This window comes from Polistes fuscatus, unplaced genomic scaffold (assembly GCF_010416935.1).
Source record: "Polistes fuscatus isolate 324 unplaced genomic scaffold, CU_Pfus_HIC Scaffold2, whole genome shotgun sequence".
Classification (NCBI taxonomy): Eukaryota; Metazoa; Arthropoda; class Insecta; order Hymenoptera; family Vespidae; genus Polistes; species Polistes fuscatus.
In genome coordinates, this window is record NW_025113096.1 from 17,184,937 (window position 1) to 17,211,398 (window position 26,462).

General features: G+C 35.2%; 4 protein-coding genes and 2 long non-coding RNA genes across 8 annotated transcripts; 2 read left to right on the forward strand and 4 right to left on the reverse strand.

Annotated features, from left to right (window-relative positions):
* Positions 1–1,347: 1,347 nt before the first annotated feature.
* Positions 1,348–16,865, forward strand: LOC122517106 (protein Wnt-5b-like). The gene is made up of 8 exons (XM_043635477.1): positions 1,348–3,374; positions 10,895–10,980; positions 15,340–15,605; positions 15,707–15,887; positions 15,976–16,087; positions 16,161–16,263; positions 16,369–16,536; positions 16,625–16,865. Exons 2-8 carry the CDS (start codon positions 10,901–10,903, stop codon positions 16,810–16,812), a joined length of 1,098 nt encoding a protein of 365 aa, XP_043491412.1. The 5' UTR covers positions 1,348–3,374; positions 10,895–10,900; the 3' UTR covers positions 16,813–16,865.
* On the reverse strand, positions 6,825–8,362 carry LOC122517107. The gene is made up of 2 exons (XR_006303733.1): positions 8,276–8,362; positions 6,825–8,197 (listed from the first exon to the last, which is right to left on the reverse strand). It is a non-coding gene; the product is annotated as an uncharacterized LOC122517107 (long non-coding RNA).
* Positions 16,866–17,916: 1,051 nt separating the features above from the next.
* On the reverse strand, positions 17,917–19,123 carry LOC122517109 (39S ribosomal protein L18, mitochondrial). The gene is made up of 3 exons (XM_043635478.1): positions 18,804–19,123; positions 18,572–18,685; positions 17,917–18,453 (listed from the first exon to the last, which is right to left on the reverse strand). The coding sequence occupies exons 1-3, from the start codon at positions 18,992–18,994 to the stop codon at positions 18,225–18,227; spliced, it is 534 nt and encodes a 177-aa protein (XP_043491413.1). The 5' UTR covers positions 18,995–19,123; the 3' UTR covers positions 17,917–18,224.
* A 254-nt stretch (positions 19,124–19,377) lies between these two features.
* LOC122517110 (PHD finger protein 12) lies at positions 19,378–22,216 on the forward strand. Of its 2 annotated transcripts, none has more exons than XM_043635479.1 (5): positions 19,378–19,611; positions 19,731–19,930; positions 20,213–20,490; positions 20,570–21,603; positions 21,700–22,216. In XM_043635479.1, the coding sequence occupies exons 1-5, from the start codon at positions 19,564–19,566 to the stop codon at positions 22,069–22,071; spliced, it is 1,932 nt and encodes a 643-aa protein (XP_043491414.1). In that variant the 5' UTR covers positions 19,378–19,563; the 3' UTR covers positions 22,072–22,216. The 2 variants fall into 2 exon arrangements, with proteins under 2 accessions (XP_043491414.1, XP_043491415.1); XM_043635480.1 differs by having other exon boundaries at positions 20,573–21,603.
* On the reverse strand, positions 19,623–20,699 carry LOC122517112. Its single transcript, XR_006303734.1, has 2 exons — positions 20,615–20,699; positions 19,623–20,545 (listed from the first exon to the last, which is right to left on the reverse strand). It is a non-coding gene; the product is annotated as an uncharacterized LOC122517112 (long non-coding RNA).
* On the reverse strand, positions 22,206–23,978 carry LOC122517111 (GPN-loop GTPase 3). Of its 2 annotated transcripts, XM_043635483.1 has the most exons (4): positions 23,728–23,978; positions 23,390–23,457; positions 22,931–23,127; positions 22,206–22,848 (listed from the first exon to the last, which is right to left on the reverse strand). In XM_043635483.1, exons 2-4 carry the CDS (start codon positions 23,432–23,434, stop codon positions 22,251–22,253), a joined length of 840 nt encoding a protein of 279 aa, XP_043491418.1. In that variant the 5' UTR covers positions 23,435–23,457; positions 23,728–23,978; the 3' UTR covers positions 22,206–22,250. The 2 variants fall into 2 exon arrangements, with proteins under 2 accessions (XP_043491418.1, XP_043491416.1); XM_043635481.1 differs by lacking the exon at positions 23,728–23,978 and having other exon boundaries at positions 23,390–23,708.
* Positions 23,979–26,462: the final 2,484 nt, after the last annotated feature.

Here is a 26,462-nt window from a genome sequence, read left to right on the forward strand (position 1 = left end):
GGTTGCTGCCAGGGTGGGTAGGTAGGAAGGTAGGTAGCTAGAGCTATGTATATCCTGGTCCATAGAGAAAAAGAACGAAAGAAAGAAAGAAAGAAAGATTGAGAGAGAGAGAGAGAGAGAGAGAGAGACAGAGAGAGAGAGAAAGAAAGAAAAGTGAAGGAACGAAAGAAAGGAGCTGCTAATTGACACGAGCGATTGCACGTAACGGTATAATTAGAGAGAAGAATACGGAGCCCGGGCCGGTGCACCGATGAACCAATGAACCGGCCAGGGAACGAGAGAAAAAGAAGAAGAGGAGGGGGTGGAGGAGGAGGAGAACGAGGAGAACGGAAAAGGGGGCGGTTGAACGAAGAAAAAAAGAGAGAGTGGGGGGAGGAGGGGAGGAGAGAACGAGGACGAGAAGAAAGGACAGAAAGGCAGAAAAGCAAAAGGGGAAGAGAAGCAACGGTGACGGTGGCAGCCGCTGGGTTTCGTGCGACCGATCGAGGGGGCTCCCTCTTTGCCAAGAGTAAGAGAGTACAAGAGAGATCGAACTAGTTGGAAAGAAATAGTGAGAGAGAAAGAGAGGAACACGTCGAAGAGGACAAGGATGGAAGAATCGCTCGAGCGTCGAGAGAGCGAAAACTAACGAGAGTAAGATAGAAAAATTAAGAGAGAAATCGAGAGAGAAAGAGAGAGAGAGAGAACAAGGAAAAAGGGTAGATGAGAAAGAGAGAAAAGTCGTGGATTTTGGTTGATCCGCGAGCATTCCGTAGCATCTCAGCACGGCAGTAGGTTTCACACCGTGATTCGTACCCTAAGGGCTGGCAGCAGCAGCAGCGGCAGCAGCAGCAGCAGCGGCAGCAGCAGCAGCACGAGGCGGTCCTTCCACGAGGAGAATCGTTCTCCATGGTCTTCTCTCTCCTTCTTTCTCTCGTTCTTCGTTCTCTCTCTCTCTCTTTCTCTCTCTCTCTCTCCCTTTCTCTCCCATTCGCTCTTTCACGCGCGTCTCCCTCCTTGCGTCGGTGCCGAAGGAGGCAAAGCACCACACACCGGTGCCGCGAGGATCCCTCGACGTAGTCGCGCTCGACGCCTCGAATGGCGAGCGTCTTTCTCTCTTTCATTCTCTCTTCTATTTTTTTTTGGTCAATTCTTCCGTTCGTTAGGAAAAGACCTATTGAGAGGGTGGAAGATTTATTAAACAAATTTGCCATTGAGGATTACCTATACGCGAAGATTGAAGATTTTTACAGAAGTCATTGAAAGCGAAAGAAATACGAAACGAAACGAAACGAAACAAAATCAAAAAAGAAAAAAAAGAAAAAAAAAGAAAACTAATAACAACGAAATATAAAGAAAAACATTCTATTGGTAGAGAAAAAAAAATTAGATGCAGTGTAGAATAATTTAAAGGAGAAAAGGGAGAAGAGGAAAAGGAAGAGATCGGTGGTGTCCCCTTAAAGGAATAAAGATATAGATCGGAATTGCTCCAGAAACGATTGCTACTTCTTTCGAGTAAGAGAGGGAGACGAAAGAGAAAGAGATTCCGAGAGTTTCACGCCGAACGTTTGATCGTTTACTTGCTCGTTCACTTGTTCGTTCGTTCGTTCGTTCATTCGTTCGTTCATTCGTACGTTCGTTCTCCTTTTGCTTTCTTTTGACACCGTCAACAAGCCTCTCTTCTCGTTTCGTCTCTTCGTTCGTAAACGAGAGGATCGTTCAGTTCGATCTTACATAGAAATAGTAGACAGAGAAGGACTTTTACGTCGCGTGGGAGTCGAATACTCGCGGGCGCAAACGTGCGCGCGCGCGCGCGATCATCCAGCCAACCAACCAACCAACCAACCAGCCAGCCAGCCAGCTAGCTCACCACCAGCTAGCTTGCTAGGCTCACGTAAATCGACCTGATATCGAGATTTTCAGCGAACGTTTTAACCGTTTTAGAAAGGAGAACGAGTAATATCGTAGGGAGGTATCAGGAAAGTTCTTTCGCATGGGAAGAATCTCATCGTCGTCGTTTCCTAGCGTTTCTCTGTTTTTTTTTCTTTTTTCTATCTTTTTACATAATATATTTACACGCATATATATATTTGTATATAAATATTCAAAACCTACCTACATATATTCGTAGTAAGCACGATCTAGCAAACTCGCGCTGGCACACAACGCATTGTTCTCCGTAGGTGTTTTACGAGCGTTTCGTGGAATCTCCAAAGCAAACGTAGAAAGTGAGAGAAAGAGAGAGAGAGAGAGAGATAGAGATAGAGATAAAGAAGGAAAAAGTGAAAGAAGACATAGAGAAACGGACAGGAGAAGAGAGAGAAAAAAATATTAGGAAAATAAAAAGGGAAGGTTTGCTTTCGAAGAAACGTTCAATAAGTTGTTAAAACAAATTCCTCTTTTCGGAAAAGAACATTGACAAATCATCATTATCATCATCATCATTATCATCATATAATCGTCATCATTGTTATCGTCGCCGTAGTCTACGACTCTGTTGGAGAACCCGTTGATAAAATAACCGCGCGAAATAGCAGCGTGTTGTCTTCTTAATCGGAAGAGATCGCCAAGTGTTAACAGTACACGAATGCCAGGTGTTCGAAACTTCGATGAAACAAGGTGTAATCGGTGCTCCTCCTTTCTCTCTCTCTTTCTCTCACTCTCTCTTGCTCTATCTTTGGTTCCGTTGACTCGACGAAGCCGATAGCTACGGAGGAAATGGGTCGAGAGGTTTCCGTCAGGCAAGAGTGTCATTGAGTGCTTTGAAAAACAGAGACGAAGGTATTTAACGAGAGTTTCGTAAGAATAAGAAGAAAACTGAAGAAAGGGGGAAATTAATACGACAGTTAAATCACGAATATCAATCGAATTATTCGATTTCGTTTGAACTACGAGAGTTTTTCGGCTCGATCTTGGTCAGTGTGCACGCGCGCGCTTTTTGAAAAAAAAAGAAAGAAAGAAAAAAGAAAAACTTTCTGTTCGCTAAGAAGATCTCGAAAGGATTACGAAAGAAAGACTCGGGAGAAATAGTCGAGTGAGGAACGGTGACAAATTAGAGACAAAAATGATAGACGAAAGTTTAATCTACGTGGTGGATGATGTGCGGCATTCGATCCATTTGACGAAGAAAATACAGGCGCTAAGTACAACTCGTTGAAAGCACTCCTTGTTTGTTTGTTTGCTTTCTTTTTCCTCTTCCTGATACTTTTCCTATTTCTCTTCCTTATCCTCGTTCATCTTCTCTAAAAATCCCGGCGCGTCGTCGGTACACGTATTTTTGGTACACGTTGGAAATTTCAAGTGAACTTATTCCTAGCCGATGCAAAAGGCGTTATTCTATTCCACAAGGAGTAAACAATTGCACGCTGGTTAACGACGTTGGATATCATCGATTGGTGAGTAAACTATTGTCGATTTGTCACTGTTACATTTAAATTATTTGTCCACGCTTCATCGAGCACTACCTTTTCTCCATTAACTTCTTCCTTCAAACAGATACTCGAATCCTTTCGCGATTATCAATAACACAAAGCGTTACCATTAATAATACGAATAGACCTTACCTTACAACTTTCTAATGATAAGAAGAAGAAGAGGAGGAGAAAGAAGGAATAGAATAAGGCAATGAAAGAATCGTAAAGATAGAAGTGTTGTACATGTTGATACGTAAGTAAGTATATGTAGATGGAAGCCGTATTATAATTCACATGATTTTACGTACTTTCTAGACAACTATCTTTCTTATATCGAACGTCCTCTTGTTGAAAATATACAAGGTGGTTTAAAATATGTGAGCATAATTTTAAGGGTGGTTTCAATACGTTCAAATAAGAACAAAAAGTTCATACAATAATATGAGCCTGATATGACAATATTTTCGAATTATAATCCGTTTTCTTTTTAAATGTAAATTATCGCAAAAATGTATTAGCAAATTTCTACACATATTGTTATCCCCAATAGAATATACTAAATTGATTGAAGATATTGCTTAAACAATAGAAAAAAAGGTCGTACGTGAAATAAAAAGCTTGTCAATAATTGAAGCAAAAATAGCTATAATTCCGAAATAAAGCGTCATATCGATATTTAATGATTATATTAACTTTTGTTCATATTTTAACAGGTACTACTAACCATCAACTTTTGTTCTTATTTCAAGGATACAGAAACTACCCCTAAAGTTAAGCTCAGATATTTTAAGACACCCTGTAGATGCATGTAATTAGAAAGGAGAGTTCTTATATACTTTGGTTCGAACAAGTGTGTGTGATCGAACGACACGTGTGTTTACATACATACTTATATACTTACCTACGTATTTTAAGTACAACTACCATGTATTATAAGAGGAGTTTCTTTTTCAAAAAAGAGAAAGAAGAAGAAGAAGATGAAAAAAAAGAAATGAAATCTTGACGTTCAACGGTATATGTAAGGCTCTAGGAAATATAGGTGGGAGGTATTCGGTATGATAAAAGCGACCACGAAGATAAATTCTCATCGGCGCGTCCGCCAAGCCGTAAAGAGATGCATCGGCATTGGACACGTAACGTGGCTTTTGCCGATCGGCAAACCTAAGAGCAAGTACCCAAGGAAGACGTTGCTAGCTCAGAATTTATTCCTCGTAATCGCTAAACTGGCAATGATTTAACGATGTCTCGAAAGATTAATCGGCAGCCTCTTTTAACGACTCTTAATGCCGCTCGTAAATCATCATACTTAAACCTTTGAGCGTTAGAGACTGATTTTATTGTATTTTCACTGGCTAATCATAGTGCTCCGATTCTTTCCTCTTTTAATCGTCTCGTCGTATATTTTCTTAAATTCCTTGATTTATTTTATGTAAATACATAGATACTTTCTCCTTTTTATAATGGCTAAATAAAATATAATTAAAAGCAACGTTCCGGTATCTTTTTTCTTTTTTTCTTTTTTTTTTCTTACAATATTTTTAATGTCTCAAAAGCAAACAAGAAACTTTGGAAATTACTGTCAACTTGTATTCAATTGTACGTTTTTACAATTTTATTCAATATTTATTCTTTAGTTTGATATTTGCATTTGCTCGTTTAACTTTATAGATTTGATCATGTCTAAAAAAAAGAAAGAAGAAAAATGAAAATAATTTAACGTTTAATTTGGTACGATCTGCGTGGCGTAGGAAAAAGGTCCTTTAAATTTCATTTAAATGATATTTGAATGTAATTTTCTCGAATAAAAATCTTAACAAGAAGAGAACGGAGTTCCGAAACCTGGCGCTAAAAGTAATAATTGTTCTCTCGACGAGAGAGAAAGAGAGAGAGAGAGAGAGAGAGAAAAGAAAAAAATAACGAACAGAAGGACTTTAATTGACTCGCAAATCTAATTATTCGATCTCTTCTTAGAATCTCAAAGGCGATAATATTTAGCATTTTGTTTGGGGTCGTGGTTTCGAATGTAACTTTGCCTACACACGATTCGCGACGACGACGACGACAACGACGACGACGACCTTCTCGATTCAGAGCGCAGAATTTATGCATCAACGTCTCGGGCTACCTGCGATCGTGGGTATCTCGAGGATACGGCAACGATCTCTTAATTACTCGAGCAAATGACTTTGCTGACAGGGCTAGTAATTGAAGTCTTCTCTGATGGTTGGTTGATCGAGTAGATTAATAATAAAGTTCTATGTACTATAGGCGCGAAATTAGCTACTATCGCGAATACTTCAACTCGATGATACTTATTTTGAAAAATCGAGCCAAGAGTGCAATAATCGATGTTCAAGAAATCTCTTCAAACGCGTAACGCACAAAAATGCGATCACGTAAGCGATTGATTGGAATGCTTTTCGTTGGCGTTATTGGAGCGATAAGTCTCACTCGTGTCGGTCTGTCGTAGGAGAAGGAAAAAGAAGAAGAAGAAGAAGAAGAAAGAAAAAAAAGAATTATAGAATGAAAGCACAAGTAACGTTAATGGTTTTACCGACGCCATTCGTAAATCAATCGAGAACCGTATAATAAAAGAGAACGCTTAGCCAACAATCCCGGCACTCACGTTTATCCTAACGATTATTGCTTGATTACGTAGGAAGTAGCTGCATTTATGATGGCTGTGTGAGCGCTCGCACGCTTAATAAAAGGAAAGAAAAAAAAGAGAAAGATCCATATCGAGAAACGATGATAGCTGCTGCCTTCTTCTTCTTCTTCTCATTCTTCTTCTTCTTCTTCTTCTTCTCATTCTTCTTCTTCTTCTTCTTCTTCTCATTCTTCTTCTTCTTCTTCTACTTTTTTCTTTTCTTCTTCCTCCTCGTAGTTGTCGTCATCTTCGCAAAAGCGCGCGAAAACAACGAAGAAAAAATACGCGCGCCAAAAAGGACAAAGAAAAGAAAAAGAAAAAGAAAAAAAAAACAAAAGGAGGGAAAAAAAACATTCAAAATTGGCTTCGATATTTTGTAAGGAACGATAAAGCGATATGTGCGTCAGATTATCACTGGCATTAAAAACTTTCTCTGTCGTGTTCGTGGACGAGCTGACACGCCGCTGAAATCTTATACAGCCCCGTAATATCGCGGTATACGGGATTTACAGCGCCATAACGAACGCATCGCGGATTTCAACCGGCGACATTCCCTGCTCGCCAACGAGTTTTATCCGCGCTTTTATCTCGTGCCTTTATAATGAAAATACGAACCGTAGGCGCGAGTACAAGACGCGAGCGAGCGAATGAGCGAGCGTTTCACGTTCTTCGTTCTCTGAGAACACCTGTAAAAACGATTTCTCCTTCGGAACAAAAAAATACTCGCGCATCTATTTGCTTGCTATTTGCTTATGGAGTTTGTACTATCTGAAACGTCTTTGTAATTTCGTCATTTTAAACACATTGGATATTTTATTGAAATTTAATATTCTTCTATGCTGGTGTAATGGAAAGGTTACATAGATATCCTCATGAGTTTTGTACATATACGAAATGTTACTAATAATTGTCTAATAATAAAGTCATAGATATATCGCGTGGCATTACAATAAAATTGACGATTAATTATAAATCTAATAAGTATCGATGTATAAATGTTAGAGAGATCGTATGGGATAGGGCAAGGTTTTTGGGCAACCCGTAAAATACTTATTACATTACTACAACACAACTACTTGACGCTCTATACCTCAACGTAATAACATTTTGCCAATTAAAAATCAGTCCTCGCCGGAGGATAAATTAGTGCAGCTACGATGTTAATAAGGTACCTTCGCGAAAGCGTCGTAAAAGTTATGAGTTACGGCTGAACGACTCCCCAAGCGCGTAGCTACGCTCAAGTAACGTAACGTAACGTAGTACGTAGAGGCGTACAGTCCACCGAATCGAGGCTAACAAACAACAAACCGTTTGCCATTTACAGGAAGAGATTATACAGACCGTTGAATGCAGAAGATGCATACGGCTTTCGCGCGTTATACGTGTAGCATGCGACTAACGAGCGAGCAACGTTCGAGCCTTTGGATAATTGCGTGCGCAACGTGCCTCCGACTTGGTGGTGTAGGTACTCGTATACTTTTGGATAATTCCATAACGTATTTAGATTCGAACACGTTATTATATTTCCACGATTACATCTCTATCTACGAGTACGCGGCATATCTCGCGTTCACTCATTGCCTCCGGTCATGATTTACATTGCTAGAATATTCGATTGAGACTTTTAGTGGAACGAGTCAATAATTTGATCGCGATAAAAATACGCAATAACTGCAACCAGTCGAATTCCGGCCAATTATAAGCTAATAAATATCCTCGTTATCACCTACTTTATATATCCTGTCGATTTTACCTATCGTAATGTTAAGGAAATGAATAATATTTTATTACCTTACGATCCTGACAAGCGTCGATCAGGCTCACTGTACCTGTACCAGCAGCAGCTCTTCCTTCCAGGTTCAGATCTCCTATCTCCTCACCAGCTTTTCTCTCTCTCTCTCTCTCTCTCACTCTATCTCTTCTCCCCTCATCTGGTCCCTCCATACTCGCTCCTCACCCTTCCCTCCTCTCTCCGACCTCGTAGACAGGCTCTCGTTTTCTTCTGCGTACGTACATCTCGAGTGTGTGTACACCATCCTTAGCTTCCAGCTTCGTTAAGAGGACTCGAGTTGTCTTGGTACTTCGCGTGAAAATCTAGAATCGATTCGTTCGCCCACCGATCGACTTAACGCTCCATTTTATTGCCACGGTCGTAAGCCTTAAATAAAAGTTAATATCAAGGATCGTGTTGGAAGGACGATTATTAAATGAAAACGTTCGTAAGTATTATACACACGTGCGTACGGAAGCTGGAAATAAGAAGAGTCATGATCATTCAGGATGATCCTGTTGTCCTCGGGCAGGTTGCGATCACGAAGTTGGATGAGTCGGTCATACGCCATGATGGTTTTATGGTGATCCGTCTGGATTATCTCTTGGTCATATAGGGCTTCTGTGGGCAGAACAAAGAATATGTTAATAAAAGGTACCGTACAAAGCGTCGTGCTTTCTCAGATGGTCCTCGCATTTGTCCCATCTATTGTGAAGGAAGATATTACATAGAGAGAAGGAGAAGAAAATTGGCGAGTGTATTTACGAGGACATAAGTTCAACGAAAAATATGATAAATGAGATTGGCTATTCAATAAGCGTGTCAATGGACGTAGACAAATTATTCTTTGAAGAAATTCGAGAACGGGGGCTTTATCATCCGAAGAAAAATCGTAAAGACGTGTATATTATATCTTGGATATTAGGGTCATTAACTTGCCGATCGTCAGGAAGGATTGTAATTCTGATCCTTGATGAGAAACCGAGAGCGAGGGCACTTATGTACTTACATTGTACATACATTAGGCGTGACGTATGTATGCATGTATGTATTGTATGTAAGTAGATACATGCATACTACGTAGAGAAAGAGAAAGAGAGAAACGCAGCTCATTTGGCAACAAATGTAGCGGTGCTTATATTACCCACGGTCATGTCTTGTTCAACACACCGGGGAGATACTTTATTGCTGATAATTCGAGCCAGCCCGTGAGACATGCCGAAGCACGCCATTTACATTCCTGTCGCGATCACAAATGCATTTTATATACCGGCTAATATCCTGCTCGATCGCGTGGGCTAGATACATAGGCGCGTACGTGTACGCAAATACATGCACACACATATGTATGCAAGGAGAAAGAGTCACAGGTAACGTACAATATGATGATACGTCTTTGTACTAGTAGTGATGACCGGTGCGTGCACGTACTGGTCCTGTGGGCAGCCATGATCTTTGCCTTCGAACGAAAAACATTCAAGTCCTACCGATTATGGTACATCGATTCGACGTTACACCTTGCTCAGACTTTCTCGCTCCTGGACCCATGCTTGTGAGCTTGGGCCCTTGCCTCTTTGGATTTTACTCTTACCAGCCACGAGTTCCAGCCACGACCGGATAATATGAACTACGTCCTTGAGTTACGAGTTACAGACTGCATAACTTTTCATTTTATACTCCCGTCCTATTGCCCTTACACGCGTACGATCTTAAGGATAGATAGTCCTAATTTTTTCCTCTCCCAACTAGAGATAAAATCATCGAAGGGTTGCCTCGCTCACCCATAATAAACTTCCTTTTTCGTACTTCCAAGATAACAAATGCAAAAAGTATTCTTTAGAAAAACTAACGCTACCGACCGTTTCTGTATTCGTAACCACAACCTTCCGGTTTACTCGGAACACCCTTGTCTCTTCCTATCGAGGATAAGAGGATTACGAAATACTTTCCAAAGTGGAATCTAGAAGTACCGATTGAACTTGAAAAGCGACCAGATATCTAGACGCTTCGTGCTTTTATCCACCTCTGAATTCGGAAGCTGCAAATGGCACTTATCCTTATCGCGCTTAGCTGTTCTGTAGAAGGCAATTGGCACAACGTAATGGCACGCGATATTGGTGTTTGGTTACTTTTATGATATTACATTGTAGGAAAAAGAAATGTATTTGCATTTCATTCCGATTTCTGATACAGACCATACTTATCATACATTCGTAAGGAAAATAAGTATAAGCGACGTTCGACTATTGATTCTTCTGTCTCATCAAAATATGGATTCAATAAAGACATCCTAACGTTCTTAATACCAAAGTGTGATATGTAACTCTGACAAGGAACGCAAGAAAATTCAATAATGCAGTAGTCTAAGGTTATCTCTATCGAGCGCGGAAATATAATTAAGCTCGCGTTTACCCTCGATAGACTTACTGTGGCAACTCTCGCAACAGTGTGTCTTGTTAAGACCGAGTTGAGGAAGAATTACATGGCTACTGGGATATAAAAATTGAACGGGTGCGTAGAGCTCGTCTGGTGAGTTTTCGTTCTATTAAATCAAAAGCTTTCGAAGCGATTATGGGTACATGGATTCGACGTTGCACCTTGCTCATACATGATGGCTGGCTTACGTGCTGTGTTGCTCTCTTGGTCTGGTTCGGCCGGTACTACTGGATAAAATATATCACTGGTATTAAGTTACGACTGACAAATTTAGTAACTTAAACCTTGTTTGCTTGCTTCGACTCGATCGTTCGTTCGTTTCGTTCGTTCGTTCATTCGTTCAATCGTACTTTAAAGACACGATGTTTGTATGTACTACGAATTATAGCAATCTAATTACTTCAGTTACATAAAACATTAGAAAATAACGTCACGTTAGTTCAAAGTGGCTTTTTTTATTTGCCACTTTGCACATATGTAGAACATACCAAGTCGAAACAGGAATTATATATCATTTATTATTTCTTTAATTTATAATACGAGCAAAGAAAGGTATTGACAGGAACTGCGAGCACGAGTAACGTTTCGCGATAAGATAACGTAGGGAATAGTTGATCGCTAGTTAAACTATGCATTGTATTTTTTTAGATAAAGATGATAGTGCACGGCGGGCTACTGGTGATCCTGAAATTGGTACTGATCCTTGCTGCATCGACTATTCCAGGAACGTGGATGTAAGTATGTCATATACATTTTTATTATTAAAATGATAATGTTGAAATAACTATCTTATTCATGCATTTCAATCTCCTTTCTTATCTATTATTTCTATCTATCGTAAGAAAGTCAGACGGAATATTTTCTCGGAAACTAATCCTGTTTCTCGACAACTGTATTAAACTCGAACATACGATAGGGAATCTCCTTTTTCCACTGCATGTTATTACTATCGATTAGGAGTCAGCAATGATCAAAGAAGATTGTAATTGAAAAAAAGAAATGAGAACAAATTCAAACAAAAAGACAATGTAATTGTAAGTAGTAAAAAGGAAAAACAAAAAGAGAGAAGCTTACAGATGTTTCTTTTACCTTGCGGAGAGTGATTCAGATCAGCCGATATAAATCTCTTCTTTGCAAGCGTATAAGAAGAAGAAGAAGAAGCAGTACCGGTCCTGTCACTCTCGACCGACCGACTGGAAGAGCCACTTGGACACGCAGATTGTTTATATTGCAAATAGTGGTAAATACGCACAGTCATCCTGTCCCTTTTTCCCTTTTCTCTTCTTCTTATCTTTCTTTACTTCTTTTTCCCTCTCATTTCCCAGTACGAAAGGTCGAACAACCATTTCGTGTTGGTTAGGAGGAAGAACGTTTCCGTAAAAAGATACGCTTGGAAAAATCTAAATTTTTTACAAGTAAATCCTATTATCTTCGGGAGGGAAGTGATCGATGGAAAGAGATTTGGATAAAAGAAAAATCCGAACCGATTTCAACGAAATCACAATGCGGAGGGAAAAAAAAGAGAGAGAAGCGCGGGTGAGTTTGGACCATTCATTGATTGGTCATGCTATGACGTAGGGCAAAGAATACTGGGGTGAGAATGGCAATTCAAAAATTAGACACACTCTCCTCGTTGGGGATACCAACCAACAAATGGACCGTGCGATACCTCCGGGCACGAAAAATTCCTCTCGATCGAGTTCCCACGAAATACAGACGGACCTACCTCTTCGACAAAGACCTAGAAATTATACGTTACGCGCTGATTTTGGCAAGATTCGAAAGGGTCATACCCTCGCCTTTTGCGATACCCCTGTCTACGTGTGCATATTAATTTATCGATCCTCAAGACCGTTTGTAAAATCGCTAAAATTCAAGAATATACACCGACCCAACCAACTCATTTCGTTTATTTTCTTTTCTTTTTAATTTTCTTTTTTTTTTTTTACCATCCTCAACCGATACAACATCCACGGCACATCGTCGCCGGGATAACATTTTCTTTTCCTATTAATCTGCTTGGTTCTGTGCGAGCTGTAATCGCGTGGGTGGGCCCGTCGCACCTCTAAGACGGTTAATCCTTCTTACTTTGCTTTGAGAATTAAGACAGGAACACAATGCGCCAAGGAGACCAACTTATTTCTATCTAAATCTTGACCTTATCTTCCAATTAGTCGTGCAATGATATACCCGATATGGAGTTAATACCGTTTCCTGCAGGGATTAAGAATCTTTTTCTTATTATTACAATGAACGAATAGTAAACATTGATCCGATTTTGGATACTTAAACATAGAAATAGATTTCTTTTGAATAATGAAAAATATTTGTATTTTAACCCTTTGAGTGTTGAATAATCTTAACTGAAAACGCCTTGTAGGAACGGAATATTTGATTGCTAGTATGGTTGTTCTGTTGATTCTGTTGATAATACTAGCCGCAGCTAATTATAAATTATAATATGTAATTATTTTACTCAAATGTAATAACGAAAGAAAGTTTTTTTTCTAACATAATTTCTGTGTGACAAAACTCGAAACAATTATCGATACACAAACTAATATTCAATTTTTTGCATTCATATCGACGACACATATGTGCGCGTCCATAGTTCACGCTGGCAACTTTTACCAAAACTCATGCAGGTATGCATCCATAGCACTTAAAGGATTAAAGTATCTAAAAAAGAAAAAGAAAAGATCATCGATATCTTTATTCGTAACAGATACGATTATCACTTAGGCACTCGTGTTGTTAACGTTGGTTTGATATTAGATGAAGTCGCACGATAACCTTCGCGTTGTGCTTCAGAAATCTCTAATCTTGTATCTACGTTTTACATCCTTTTAGGTCAACGGCCAACAACTTTCTGAGATTAGATTCCACGGGAGCATAGATAAATATTTCGCGGGTGCTGTGTTATGTACCCTACGTGCGTGAACTGTCCCGATTCAAATCGCAGCATAAACTCTCGTAAATAGCTTTCACGCGAATCTCGCTGATATCTCCGAACACCGATTAAAAAGTTGCCCGTCGAGAGTTTCTTTTCGGCCCACGTAAGGAAAAAAAAGAAAAGGAATTAAAAAAAACCCCCAATAAAATAAAAATGAACAACGTCGAACGATCACGGGGCAGTCCGTATTGCTAACGTATCGCGTTATTTTATTTAATGCATTAATTTAAAGGGTTTAAGGCGCGAGAGTAGATTAAAAAGGAGAAAAAGTGTGTTTGTTCGCTTTTTCTTGATCAAAAAAAAAAGAAAAGAAAAGAAAAGAAAAAAGTAAGTTAGTCGTTCGTATCAAGACAAGACTGTGAATTTGATCATTTGAAAGAAAAGAAAAAAGAAAAAGAATTGATGTCTACATGGCTAAGTGTTTGAAATTGAAATTCGCACGTTAACGTACATTAATCTTCTAATCTATGCAATAAGAAATATGTATGCAAAGGAGATAAAAGCTGAACTGGGAACATAATAAATCGGATGATCCTCGTTGACCGAGAGGCTCGATATTTAACGTCGAAAGGACGACGGGTATGGGGGCTCGCGCTTATATTCGAACGTCGGTACAATCTTTTAAAAGACACAAGACATTACTTTTTCGGGACCGGGGGCCCCCAGTGCAACCCACGAGAATCCCAGAGTGGTTAGAGATGTTGGTTATGGTAGTGATGGTGATGGTGGTGGTAGTGGACTCTTGAGCTGCTGTTGCTGCTGCGTGGGCCGAATCCTTCGAAATATTATCGTTCCCTCCTGCCCATTTCCCCTCTCATGTCATTGTTTTACAGAGGGGAGTGCAAAGCCGATGATATATCGCTGCTGAAGCTCATTCTAGAATATTAATGTGCTCTATTATGTAGTTACTCCCTAGATTTTCTACCTCACCGGGGTTGCAAGCCGAATTCTAAAGAAATCGCACGGTTAGAACATCACTCTGTTAAAATAATATTGGTGACATCAATACGGGGATTTCCTTTAGGATTTCTCGGAGAAACGATTCTTCTCTTTTCAAGCGTATCGCCGTTTTCTCCTACGCTTTACGATACCACTATTATCGTTGAATTTTCTCAACAAATAGTTCTATCTATTAATAACGAAACATAACGAGTGGCTATCATCTTATTATAGCAAAAAATCAATGCACGTATATATAAACCTATACCCACATCGACCGAGATAACTTCTACTGACCTTAACGTAAGGTTTTAAAGCTCCGTTAAACGTGCCCTTAATTAATTTAGCTAGTTCATTGAAAATAATGTTTGTTTAAGATCCGTAATCGATCCTGGATCGTTGCGTGATCATCCTTCTCCTCCTTCGCGTCGTCGTCATCTTCACACATAGGGGGAGAAATCATTGACGCGATTCTAATCAGCTCGATGCACGCTATTACGCACGATAGTACCCATAGACTGTATTCAAGAGATCGCATGAACGGCCATCTCGAATTACAGATTAGCTCGTCCCTGTCTGTAACCTCCCCTTGACTTCTGTCTTTGACGGCGTCGTTCCATCAACTCGGTCCGTTGACTCACAAATGCGCCATTAAGAATCGCCGTAGAGGAAATCCGAGGGCCGTTCCTCGCCCACGGGCTGCCTGCACCGAATTTATATAATCGCCGTAACAAATCTTTTCTAGGCGTTAAGGAGGGGCCTAGCTCGTTCACGATAGGGCTGCTTCGTAAACCACGTGCATTCGACTGCCTATCTCTTTAGCTATTGCTTTCCGGAGTAATACCTTAGAAAAATATCCTTGCTTTACTCCTAACCCCCACCTTCTTCTTTTTCTTCTTCTTCTGGTTCTTCTTCTTATGGCTACTACTATGGTAAAACTATATCGTATGCGTACCAAGGTATTCCCCATGATTGCAAAGGGGGATAACGATCGGAATGTCTGTGAATAGTGAATGGAAAGAAGACGACAAAAAAACCAGAAGAATTATGCGTTCTCTTCTCGTTGAATCCTTTAAGTGGCCCATTATTTCTCGCAAAGAACATAGAAGATCTTATTCTCTATCTTGTTAACTATCCATTTGGATATTGGACAATTCATGAAAATAAAAAAGTCATATCATCTATCCATACATGATTTTAGAAATATGGGCATGCAGCACTTTCCACAATTGGAGACGGCTCAGTTGATGGAAACTTACGATGTAGAAGCCTCGACGATTTGCATCGGTCTGAAGGGTCTCTCACAGGGACAGGGGAAGCTTTGCCAATTATCCGTGGATCATATGCCGAGCGTGGCGAAGGGCGCCAAATTCGGAGTCCTCGAGTGCCAGCATCAGTTTCGAGATAGAAGGTGGAACTGTTCCACCGTCAATGATGAAACTGTTTTCGGGCCGATCCTTAAAATAGGTGCATCATTATCCTAATACTTCTTCTCATTTCCAGAATACTAATAATCCCAATTAAGTGTTTTACTCATTCGGTGTAATTGGAATAATTGTACGTTGCAGCAAGCAGAGAAACTGCGTTTGTACATGCTATCACAGCAGCGGGGGTAGTTTATTCCATAAGTCGAGCTTGCAGGGATGGACAATTATCATCTTGCGGTTGTTCGAGAAGTAGCAGACCGAGAGATCTAAATCGCGAATGGATTTGGGGTGGTTGCGGGGATAATCTCGAATATGGATATAAGTGAGTGAAATAGTTCATGAATTATCTTTCTAAATTATTTTCTGCGCGTATTATAATACATTATATATATACGTATTTTTTTATACAGATTCACCCAATCATTCGTGGACGTAAGAGAACGCGAGCGTAGTTTTAAACGAGGTAGTAGAGAACAAGGAAGGAGCTTAATGAACTTGCATAACAACGAAGCAGGACGTAGGGTATCTATCGTCCTTTACTTTTGACAATTTAAATATGGACGAATGAAAAATTCAAATTGTTGTTTCTTAACAGGCTGTTATAAAAAGATCTAAAGTAACATGCAAATGTCACGGGGTTTCTGGTAGTTGCAGCTTGATTACCTGTTGGCAACAACTTGCATCGTTTCGAGAAATTGGTATGTCTTCTTTTTTTGTACACATTTATCTTATGCAAATTTTTTTGGATAACAAAAAGAAAAGAATCGATTTGAATTTGATCGATAATTCAACTTGTTCGACAGGTGATCTTTTATTGGACAAATACGATGGTGCAACCGAAGTTCGAGTAAACAGACGTGGCCGATTATCCATGCGAGATCCAAGATTTTCTTTGCCTACGGCCAATGATTTAGTTTATTTGGATGACTCGCCAAATTATTGCCTTCCAAATGATACTCTTGGCTCTTTAGGTAAAATACGAAAAAAAAAGGATATATTATTTTATTAATTAATTTTATGTTTTTAATAACGCCTACTATCTTTTTTATGTCACCGTAGGTACGCACGGACGAGTTTGCAACAGAACATCATCCGGTATGGATGGTTGTAATCTACTCTGTTGTGGAAGGGGCTACAATACTCAGAAATCAACAATCAGGGAAAGATGCGATTGTAAATTTCATTGGTGTTGCTTCGTTGAATGTAAAACATGTGTGAAAAACATTGATATTCATACTTGCAAATAAATTCGCGTGTGTCATCATTACATACGAAAAATATACTTTAACAGTTAATACTACTTGGAATCCAAGTTTTCTACCATGAAGGTATCAAATAGCGAACAAATTTATGCAGTATGTAGAGTGTTCGGTTAAACGTGATCATTTACATGCATACATACATACATACCATCCATTTGCATTAACAAAATTTTTTTATCGTTATAATTTTGTCGCTATTGAACGACTTAAGATTGTTACGTTGATCATGGATATTTTGGAAGACGATTGATCATGAATTAAATTGAACACCTTACATAATTTGGTAGTGTAATTAGCACTATATCAACGACGATGTATATTTTGATAAAAAATCTTAGGATAATCGTACAAATTGTAGATTTATACTAGAAATTGATATATGTATGTAATCATAATTTAGAAATGTAATTAATTTGATCAAAATATTTGTAGATTATAATTTAAGCTGTGAACAACAACAAAATAACATATATATCGTATACTTTTATTTAAACAATTAATTTTATATATATATATGTTACTAAAAATAGAATACTTTTTGTGATGTAGATACAGTAGTATCGATATATCGTATGGCCTATTGGAAACTTATACGAAAGAAGGCCTTTTACTGCACAATTGTATTTCTTTGTGTTATATTCATCACGTGTATCATCCATTTTGATGTATATTCAATCATAACCGATAAAACGATGATGATAATGTGATGATAATTATTTAAAATACTTCACTTTCTAAATACTAAACAATTTTAAGAACTCGTATTATTATATACGCAAATTTATTTATTGTCATTTATGAATAATTAGATATTGTAATAAAGAAATTACTGAAATAATTTTCCTAACGTGACTTTATATTTATGCTTGCTCGATAATATAAATTTTGAAAATTTTAGAAATTTATTAAGAAATATATTTCACTTTATGCTGTAAGAAAAAACTAATTAGAAATTAACAAAAATGAATGCATTTGATAATTCTAATAAATAATATTGATAAATCAATAAAATCTTGAATAATGTAATTATTAAGGTTTCACAGAGTTACTAGAAAATATTTCATTGCTTCAAATCCACCAAAAATGATAAACGATCAACTGAATAATTTATTATTCACAGACATTCCAAATCCATGCGTTTGATACAAATTTGCATAGTTGTTTAAAAAGATCCATAAAAATTCTCTCTTATGTATATTATTTTGCAAAATTTTTTTAGAAATAAAGATAATTAAATATATATTTTTATTCGATGTTATATTAATTCTATGTAACAATTAAAAAATGTTTTATTTCTTTTATCCGAATATGTTACAATGGCATCAAGCACCTTTACTTTTTATGACCATACCTTAAAATATTTACTTGAAAATGAACTAACTTTGGTTGTGTACATGTCATTCCTGAGTTTCCCATGGTTTCTCTGGTCGGAATAAACTCCACGGATATGGATGGATATATCTTTCAGGTTCACGAAGAATAATATTGTTCTTTTTTAATTGTTCTAATAATAATGATATTTTACTACTGGGATTCTCATCATAATGAAGTTCACATATTCCACTTTCTAGACAGCGCAGTGCTAACACTTGTCCCAAGGCAATATATGCCATACTATCATATTGTCTAAAATATTTTAATGAAATGAAATCTTTGAAAATAAGATTATTATATAAATCTAATATATACAAATATTTTAAAAATTTGTTATATATATAACATAGCATATTTTAAAGCTACAAACCTGTACAATTGTTTTTTAAGCGCCCACTCATTAGTTGACACAGAAATGACAGGACCATTCTCAAAATGTACTATTTCACCAATTACGTAACGTTTATGTGGTGTAATTTTTAATCTGTGTAAACATATAAAAATTGTAAAAAGATAAATGTAAACAATGCTCTTTTAATGATAACCTATCTATGATATTAAAATTATCATTTATTATAACCTTATATAAATAAATAACATACTTATGCCAGAAATTACGAAATTGTTTTTCCAGATGATATCCTTGAGGCTTCCTAGCTATTCGTAAACGTTCTAAATTTCGTGGATTCCGATTTATAACCTCAACGCAATTGCTTATTAAATTTGCATTAGCATGTACTTGTCTTTTTATAATAGAATTAGACAAATACGAGTATACATTTTTGATAAACATAATCGCTTTGATATTTTTTCTTTTATAATTTACTAAATTATTGTTTAAAAACCATAAGAATTCAACAAATACTTATCAATACTTAAAAAGACATTAATCTATACATAACATAATCATAACAGAGCTCGAATGTGTATTTTAATATCGAGGATCGATTTGAGATTAAGAATCGATACTTGATATCGAAATTAGATTATTGCTATTAATAACTGATAAAATAAATATAAAATAAAAAGGTATATATATATTTGTTAAAACATTTTTAATTGAAAATAATGTTTATTTTTTTAATGACCTATCTCGACCCTACGTAAGTCCAAAATAAAATTTGAATTTTACCGCGTTGAAGGTCTATCTTCTTATGACTGCATATATCATGGATATAACTATTCCATGATTTAAGCTTAGCCATTATTTTCAGCAAATGTTTCAGCGCTGAAGCGCGCTGAAGAATGGTGGTTAGTTATGGAGGATATGTTATACCTCAGGAAGACAATATTTATCTTATAATAATGGAATAAAATATAACACAAATAGTCAAGTTGAAATAAATAATAAATTCAATTAAAATGGGTACAGTTGAGTACGGTTTTGCTTTAATCGGAGGATTAATGCCTGTAAGCAAATATCCATTAATAAGTAAATTGTATATTTTCAACAATTAGATTATAACATTAGATTATAACAAACATGTATTTCTTATCTTTTATTCTTTTTATTTCATTTGTATTTCCAGCAAATTCAAGCACTCATAGCTCCGCCAGTATCAGAAGACTCTAAATCAGCTAAATCTAAAAGGGAAAAGGAGGAAAAGAAACATCCTTATTTTAAAAGACGAGGTCGTGGCCATAATCATGATTTTTGCGATGCGTGTAGAGATGGAGGTGAACTAATATGTTGCGACAAATGTCCAGCATCTTACCACTTACAATGCCAGTGAGTCAATGATAAATAATAGGTCTTTGATTCACGCGATTGTATAAATGTATTTAAAATAATGTATTTCATGCTTTTAAATTCACTATCAAATTATTGAACGAAGAGCATGCTTTGTAAAAAAACAAACTAATGATATAAGACTATCCTCAGACATGTATTTGTAATAAAAGTTTGAAAAATTTATTCTGCATTATCAAATGAACATTATAATTTGTCCTTTCTATTAATTTCATTAGAGATCTTGTATTATTATCTATTTATAATTGTTTTTTCATGTAGCTATCCGCCGGTGGATCCAACAGATATACCTAATGGTGAATGGTTGTGTTATGCCTGTCGATGTGCAACGAAAAGAGAAATTTTAGGAAATAAAGGAAATGATAAAAAGAAGAAAAAGTCTGCATTAGAAATCTTAGCTTTAGCAGCCTCTTTAGTTAATCCTCGTGAATTTGAGCTTCCGAAAGAGTTACAGTTGCCAATAATATTTCCTGGAAGTAACAAAGTAGATTATGTATCTGGTAGAAGAGGGAAGCAACAGAGTTCATCAAACAGCAATGGTAATTGTTGCTTTTTGCTCTTACAATTCTTCACATTTGTATTATTTGAAATTATCTAAATAAACATTTTTTGTATTAGTAGGGAAAAGTCATTGCTTGGATAATAATCTGATGGTACCATTACCAGCTCGTCTATGCTTCGAATGCGGACGTAGTTGCAGGAAAGCGCCATTAATTGCATGCGATTACTGCCCACTTTATTTTCATCAGGATTGTTTGGATCCTCCACTAACTGCCTTTCCTATTGGAAGATGGATGTGTCCTAATCATCCGAATCATTTTATAGATCAAAATCTTTTAACTTCATGTAGAGTAACAGAACGTATCAAGCTTTGGGATAAATATGCCAATCAAAGGATAGATCAGCATGCCGTAAAACTTGATTTTTTGCGTAAAGCAAGTACTGCCAATCCATTATTTCGCACAAAAGTAAAATTAGAAGGACGTATGCGGGTAAAAGTTCCTCCTTCAGTTAAATATCACTATGAAAATCCACCTCATTTGGATCTTAGTCATTTCAATCAAGAAACTTCTATAAGATCAACAATTAAATTAGAAAATGAGCAAAAAGATAAAGAAAAAGAAAAAGAAACAGCAATAATAAATAATTTGGATACACTGAAAAAAATTAATCATACAGATGACAAGGAATCAGATATGCTAATGGATATTGATAATTCACCTTGCAAAAATAATGTAACAGAGGTAAAATGTGATAGGAAAGAAAGCGATGAAGAAAAATCTATTGGTAAAGTGGAATTGATTGAGTCAAGTGACTCCTGTGAAAAACAAAATAATATGACACATTCGGATCAGTTTACATATAATGTGAAAGAAGGAGTGCAGTTATTAGAAAGACCAGTATTAGAAGCATTAGCGCGTCAAAGATTAGAACAAATATTAAATCCAGAAGGAGATAATTATAACGCGGTTAATTGTAAAGTTAAAGCTCGAGCTGTACTTTTTTCTTTAAGCGAGAAACCTAAACCACCTGTTTTTATGATTCATAAAACTATGACTATTGGAAATGGACCAAATTGTGATTTAGTTCTATCTAGTTATGGTACTTGCAGAGTAATATCTTCTAAACATGCTATCATATTTTTTGACGAGGTAAACATATTTTTCCAAGATTATTATATTTAAGAATATAAAGTTATCTAATACTAGTAAAATTGATAATGCGACTATTTATCTTATTTGTTTTAGGCAACAAATCATTACGAATTACTTAATTACAGTGAACATGGAACAATTGTTGATAATGTATTGTATTCTTGTAACTATACAGAAGAATTAGAAAACGATAATAAGGAGGACAGCGATGACAGTAAAATAATAAGTAAAGAACAGGAAACATCAGAAATGGTTAAATCGATAATATACAAAGAAAATCCTCCTCCTTTGAAAAATGCATGTAAAGAAAATTTATGTAAATGCAGCACAAAGTACCGAGAAGTTAAAAAAATAGATTATTTGGAAGAAGGTTGGGAAGGAAGTGCGATTATTGCTCACGGATCTATTCTAAGCTTTGGATGTCTTACATTTGTGTTTAATACGATAAGTTCACATTTAGATTAATGAGATCTAACATTGTAAATACTTGTGTACTTTGTGCATAGAACTTTTTAAGTCAATAAGTAAATTAAAAAATGATCTTTTTTATTATATCATGTAAGACTTTGTAACCTGTGATAAGGAACATTAAAACATAGTGTTATGAAAATAGTTTATTAAAATATACACCATGCATGATTTTCTTAACTGTTATTCGTGTCATCTGCATCATCATCATTACAAGGTTCATCAAAATCTCTAATTTTAACATCTTCATCTTCTCCGTATTGAATAATATTATTGATAGTAAGTTTAATATCAGCGATACTTTCGTCATCTTTAATATTCAAGGGAAAAAAACGAACTAAACTATAATCTTCAATAAGTTTACCTATGGTTTCTGTAAGTTTATGATATTTTTTATTCCATGGATCATTTTCCATATTAGATAACAAACTATATGGATCAGGTTCCAAATATTCATCTAATTGTTTTTTTGAAGTCTTCGATATCAAATCCATTTTACTTAATATATTAACATGTGGTATTTCTAGATTTACCATTACGCTTAAAGCTGCCATAGTACCTGATAAAAACTTCGATCCATCAATCATAAATTGACTATCCATTATAAATACTCCGCATATACGAAAATTCATATTTTGTAACATTTTAATTAACTGACGCATAACTTTCATATGCGTATATAGTTCTATTTGCCCAGGACAATCAAAAATAACATAATCGCCATCTACATCATCTAATTTTTCTTCCAACCAAGTTGAATTTTCTATTAGGTATCTATAAACAAAGGGAAAACAAGATTTTTATTGAAATAATCCGGAAATAAATATAATTAAGATAGAATATCTGTTTAACTTACTCCATACAAAATACAAGACCACCATTAGGCCCATATCTCAACTCCTCATCTTCCATAGCATCATCTAATTCAATTAATTCTCTTATGTCAACAAAAGGTTCATAATCAAAATGTTCTGCTGCAGGATCTAAATTGACTACTTCTATTGTTTTCATTTCATCTGCTGCACTATGTTGCATGATAGAACAATACGTTGACTATATATAAACAAATAGATATTTTACATTAGTTTAAAAAAATTATTGACAAATTTATAAAATTTCACATATTAAATTTTATATAAAATATATAATAAAAAAGTATATTAATTTTATAATAAAAGTTACATTAAAATACTTTAATATATTTTTAAATATTTACATTATTTAAGTTTATCATTTTGTTGAAACATTAATACGCAATAATCTGATATTTAAAGAGACTATGTTATTAATAATTTAAAAATTAATTAAAAAATACCTTTCCACTACCAGCAGGTCCCATAACAAGTTGCGCGTACCTCATTTTGATAATAATTTACTTTATTTCTACACATATAAATTTAAATTCTAAGATTATTTACTCTTTTTAGATTTTTTATACCTCGTAATATATGATTGAAGATTAAGGTTAAGTTTACTACTCATATCCACACATACTACTGTACACTAGTGTAACATTGATAAAAAAAAAAGTAGTTATTAACCTATATTTTTAGATCTACGAAAACAATGCGAAGTAAAAATATATTCCTAGATATAAAAATACTATATAAACTTATTTTTAGATACTGTAGAGAATAATGGAAAGTTCCTAACATTTAATGGTGCGAGGAACAGTGTGGGGAACCAGGAAGGCGGACAAATGTTATCCGGAGAATTTATGTACACTTTTAGAATGTACCAACAAGAAAATATAAAATTTATTATATTGATAAAAAATACACTCTTGGACGCCAGAAACGAAAGACTGATATCTTGAGAACGTTATAGAAAAAGATCTTAACTGGGATGATTTTCGTATAGGGAAAAAAAGGCGGTAGTGTACCACCTAGACCGTAGCGTATCACCACACAACACATGCACCGCTACGATACCTCGCGGTAGCATCTTGAAACATTATTGATACTTCGCAAGGATCGATATCCTAGGGGAAAAAACCTATAGCATCGGATGCACGAGTCAGGAGAATATAGAGTCGTTGTCCCGAGTTTCTCTGTTATATGAACCATTAAAATGTGGTTACAATCGAATATTACTATAACTTCTTAGACCTAAATACTGCAACCGTGGATAAACCCTACAATATAATACTGACGATAAAAATATTATTAGGTTGGTACCACTTGGCCCGACTTGATGGCGGTTGAATTTAACATTGGTACATATAAATATTTTTAAATAGTAATTCTAAATTGAATATATAAAAAACAATCAAATAGTGATTTATGATCATTTATTCTTATTTTTCCGACGATTTGATGATCATTTTATTTAAAATACTTTATTTATTCATAGTTAAAACTTTATATTTTCTGTTTCTAGTTAAAAATAAACAAATTTAAGCATCCATTGGCTCAATATTATAATTATTATAACAATATTATATAATAATAATTCATATATGTTAATTAAATTTTTATAATTGTTTAAAGTAAACCATAATTTTAATTTGATATCTCATTACAGGTTAACCAAAAGTTTAAAGTCGTCATGCGACGTCATGAAGATTGAACATTTGATATTTCTTCGATTATCGAAATATATCTAAACAGTATTATTTCGTATTCTGACAAGTGATCATCTAATTGTAAGTTTTCTATTGCGTACAGGTAAATTTTCATTAAATATTTTTAATTGTTTAAACAAGATGTAACGTAGATATAGTATACTTAACTTATGTTTATATATATAAATATTATATACTTATTAATATAATTTGAATATAAAATAATTTAAAACTCGAATTAATAATTATGTAAGAATGTTTAAACAAATGTACTTTAGTTTAAATAATCCAAAATATTAGTAGAGTATATTAGAATGTGCGACATATCTTAAATAATTGTTAATTAATCGATAGAAGTGTCTATTGTTGCCTAAACGCTCGAAGTATAAGATCTTACTACCGTTGTCTTCGAAATCTAACAATAAACTAGGTCATTGCCCTCTGTGAAAATACTTTTATTAAATATTGTTTATATGACTTTTTTCGAAAGTTGCGTATGTCTATAACGAGAATAATATTCCTAATAAGTAGAATTTCAGATTATAACGTCTTAATATTAGCAGATTTTTTATTGTTATGTAATTATTTTTACACTCCTGCGCAGTAATGACTTCGAAGAAAAAATTTTCCTATAATATAAGAGGAGTGCATTAGTGCATTGAAATAATTGTTAATTTATCGATAAAAGTGTCTATTGTTATTTAAAAGCTCGGAAAAAATGATCTATGCACCGTCCTCTTCGAAATCCACCGTTGAAACGGGTCATTGTCCTCTGTGAAAATACTTTTATTAAATATTGTCTATATGACTTTCAAAACGTTGCGCATGTGTATAAAAGAAATAATATTTTTAATAAATAGAATTTCCTTATTTGGAAAGTCATATAAACAACATTTAATAAAAGAATTTTGATAGAGGACAACGTGCCAGTCTAAAGGAGAATTTCAAAGACGGTATACAGAACATATACTCTGAGCATTTAAAAAACAATAGACACTTGTATCGATTAACTAACAATTATTTTAATGCACTAATGCAATTTTCTTATATTATATAAAAATTTTACACTCGAACTCATCACTGCGCAGGATCTTTTATATAATTACATAAAAATCATAAAAATGCTAAAATATGAGCGTTTTAATCTTTATTTCTCTTAATTACAAATAAAATTCTCGTTACACACATGCGCAACGTTCGGAAAGTCAGAGGACGGTACATAGATCGTATACTCTTAGATTTTAAGCAACAATAGACATTTCTATTAATTATTTAACAATTATTTTAATACTCTAATACACTTTCTTTATATTTCAGATTGTTTAAACATATATGTACTAGTATAAGCATTACATATTTATTCACATACTTTAAATATTAAATAATTTCTATGTGATATTCTTTTCGATGAAAATTTCCCCCTCCGAAGTCACCACTACACAGGAACGTTACAACAAATGTACATTAGTTTAAACAATTACATAAAAATGTTAAAAATGCTAAAATAAGAGCGTTATAATTTTAAATCTTATTGATTAAGTAGATTATTTCTTTTATATACATTCGCAACGTTCGGGAAGTAATATAAACAACACCTAATAAAAGTATTTACATAGAGGACAAAGGCCCATTTCAACGGTAGATTTCGAAGAGGACAGTGCTTATATCATATATTTCGAACTTTTTAACAACAACAGATATTTTTATCGATTAATTAACAATTATTTTAATATTCTAGTACACTCTACTTATATTTAAGATTATTTTTAACGCATATACATTGATTAAAACATTACATACCTATTAAAGTACTTCGAATAAAAAA